At 33.9% G+C, this 2,709-nt stretch overlaps 1 protein-coding gene across 1 annotated transcript; it reads left to right on the top strand.

The window, feature by feature from the left end:
• Positions 1–1,422: 1,422 nt before the first annotated feature.
• Positions 1,423–2,358, top strand: LOC102195737 (olfactory receptor 52D1-like). The gene has a single exon (XM_005748143.1). The coding sequence runs from the start codon at positions 1,423–1,425 to the stop codon at positions 2,356–2,358; it is 936 nt and encodes a 311-aa protein (XP_005748200.1).
• The last annotated feature ends 351 nt before the right edge of the window (positions 2,359–2,709 follow it).

Here is a 2,709-nt window from a genome sequence, read left to right as displayed (position 1 = left end):
TTATTATTATTATTATTATTATTATTATTATTATTATTATTATTATGTAGGCTAATTTCCCCATCATAATCATTTTCAATAGAATATTTTAGACAGATATTTACTAATGCACACTGGACAAAACAAAAAACAGGATCAAATGACCCCCTGTCTTTTGTGTGATACTGGGCTATATATATCAGGCTATTTGAGCTAATTGGATATTTTTCTGAATAATAGGATGACAACATAATACTCATAAATAATTACCAGGTTTATCACCATTCATCCACAAGTTTCTGTGTGGTCAGTGGTCCCCTGGAAAAGAAAAGAAAAGGTAAAAGCTCATCTTTTGGTGCTGAAATACCTTCAATAATTTAACATTGGGGATTTATTTTGATGCATGCTCAATCATCCAGGTAAGTAAATCTCCAAAAGTTGATTCTGTTCATCTGGAAGTAGCGTCAATCAACTTTTGGAGATAATTATTTATTTTGTTTTTGACAGGTTTACAAGTACTGCAATTAAATGGGCAACTGGGAATATTACTGAAGTTGCCATTGCTGACCCTATAGTGTCTATACAAACTGCTATCAAGTCCTATCCACTTCATTAGCTCTATATTAAAAATATTCCAGCATTTCAGTGAGCATTTTGGTCTAGCTTATTTCTAAAGAAAGAAGGAAAAAAACAGAGTGGCGTTGTACATAAAAGATCTTCACCACTGTTTCCTGCCAAGAATAGATGATGTTAGGGTTCCAAGCATGAATGTCATAACACAGAGCACATACTGTTTTTTGCAATGTTCAATTAGAGCGATTATGTCTGATTTCCACGTGCACGTTTGTGCATGTCCTTAGTGAGATGATAATACATTTTTGATTCTTCACAAACCCTGTGAAGCAGTGCTTAAGTCACAACTAACAATCTAAAGATGAGCTTTAAGATAACACCCAATACTCCAGAGATCTGCCTGCTGTTCAAAATCACACCTATAAAGCCTTGAATGTTTTACCGGGTAGTCACAGGCAGCACTAACATAAGTCGATAAAGATGACTGCTTTGTGTGTATGTGGTTTAGATATAATCTTTATTGTGCATTGAAGTGAATTAATGCTTTTTTGCTCTATTGCCTTTGAGTATTTGAATTCCAGACTACAGGCAAAAATATTATAACATGTTATCATAAATGCATAATATATACACTGTGTAATGCTTAACCGCGGTGTACATGGACTCAGTTGCCCAGCATGAAGTTATCATGATTACAGTTTATGAATAAAATGTAATCATAACATTCAATGTTTTTTCCTCTTTTTATGATTTTTTTGTTGTTATGTTCATTGGTGTGATTGCTAAATTGAAATGCATAAATATTTTCTCCCTAATAAACAATGAAGTGATGATTGATTTCTGAGTTTTATAAGTAGCAAAAGCTAAGAAATGAACAACCGATACAACACATCCTCTTTTTTACAGATTAATGTCTTTAATCTCTCCTCTGAGAGTGTTTTGCCTGCATTTCTTTTTGCAACTCTGAGTTACATGATCATACTTTTTTGCAACCTTACTCTAATCCTCACCATTGTGCTGAATAAATCTCTGCATCAGCCAATGTACCTAATTCTGCTGAACCTTCCTATGTATGACCTTATAGGTTCATCAGCTCTCTTTCCACAGCTCATCAAAGAAATACTGAAGAACAGTGGGATAATGCAATACTCAGCTTGCGTTGCTCAAGCTTTCTTTATCCATATCTATGCAGCAGGCACTGTGTTCAATCTGAGTGCAATGGCATATGATAGATACATTGCCATATGTTACCCACTGCAGTACAGTACTGTGATGACTAATGCCCATATCATGAGAATAATCACCATTGTATGGATGAGTTGTTTAGTTTTAATTGCTGTGCTTTTTTTCTTACTTTTGCGCTTGCCTCGTTGTCGATCTGAAATGACTCACGTTTACTGTGATAATCCATCTCTGTTGACTTTGGTCTGTGCTGACACAACTATTAACAATATCTATGGCCTTTTTATAGTTGCTCTTTCACAATTAGTGGCTAATGGAATTGTTTTCTACACATATCTCCGCATCCTCATAACTTGCTTTAGATCTAAACGATCAGATACAAAAGCCAAAGCTCTGCAGACATGTGCTACACATCTAATTGTTTTTCTCTTGTTGGAGTGTCTTGGTCTTTTCACCATCATATCATATAGACTAAATAATGTTTCACCCCATTTCAGAAGATTTATGGGTTTGTCAACTTTAATTTTTCCCCCAACACTGAATCCAATCATCTATGGTTTGAAAACAAAGGAAATTCGAGAAAAGGTGTTGAACTTTTTAAAGAATAGGATGTTTTCATCTTAATGCACTCTTTCAAAATAATCTGATGTAACATGCTGAAACATTGGACATCGTTCACCTTCATTGTCCTCCTGCTATGTGAAATTATATTGTGTGTTATTGTTTACTCTGTCACGTCCTTTTCTAACCCTAACCCAAAAGCAGTGCACATTAAAATTTCTGAAATCAAACAATTTTTGAAAACAACAACACAAGCAATTAACATCTGATTAAAGACTGAAGGTAATATTTTTTTAGTGTGCATTGTTACTTTATCATTAATGTTTGTCATTATACCATTGTATAAAAAAATAAACGCATACTTGAAGTTAATTACAATGTTTTTGCTTTCTTATGTTGTATGACAATTTTCTA

This window comes from Pundamilia nyererei, unplaced genomic scaffold, assembly GCF_000239375.1.
Source record: "Pundamilia nyererei isolate P.nyererei 1_Seehausen unplaced genomic scaffold, PunNye1.0 scaffold00214, whole genome shotgun sequence".
In the NCBI taxonomy this organism is placed as follows: Eukaryota; Metazoa; Chordata; class Actinopteri; order Cichliformes; family Cichlidae; genus Pundamilia; species Pundamilia nyererei.
The sequence above is the reverse complement of the archived record's forward strand: the minus strand, read 5'-3'. Positions and strand labels throughout refer to the sequence as shown.

Coding starts and splice junctions, on each gene's coding strand:
- LOC102195737 (XM_005748143.1), top strand. CDS start 1,423: ATGAACAACCGATACAACACATCCTCTTTTTTACAGATTAATGTCTTT.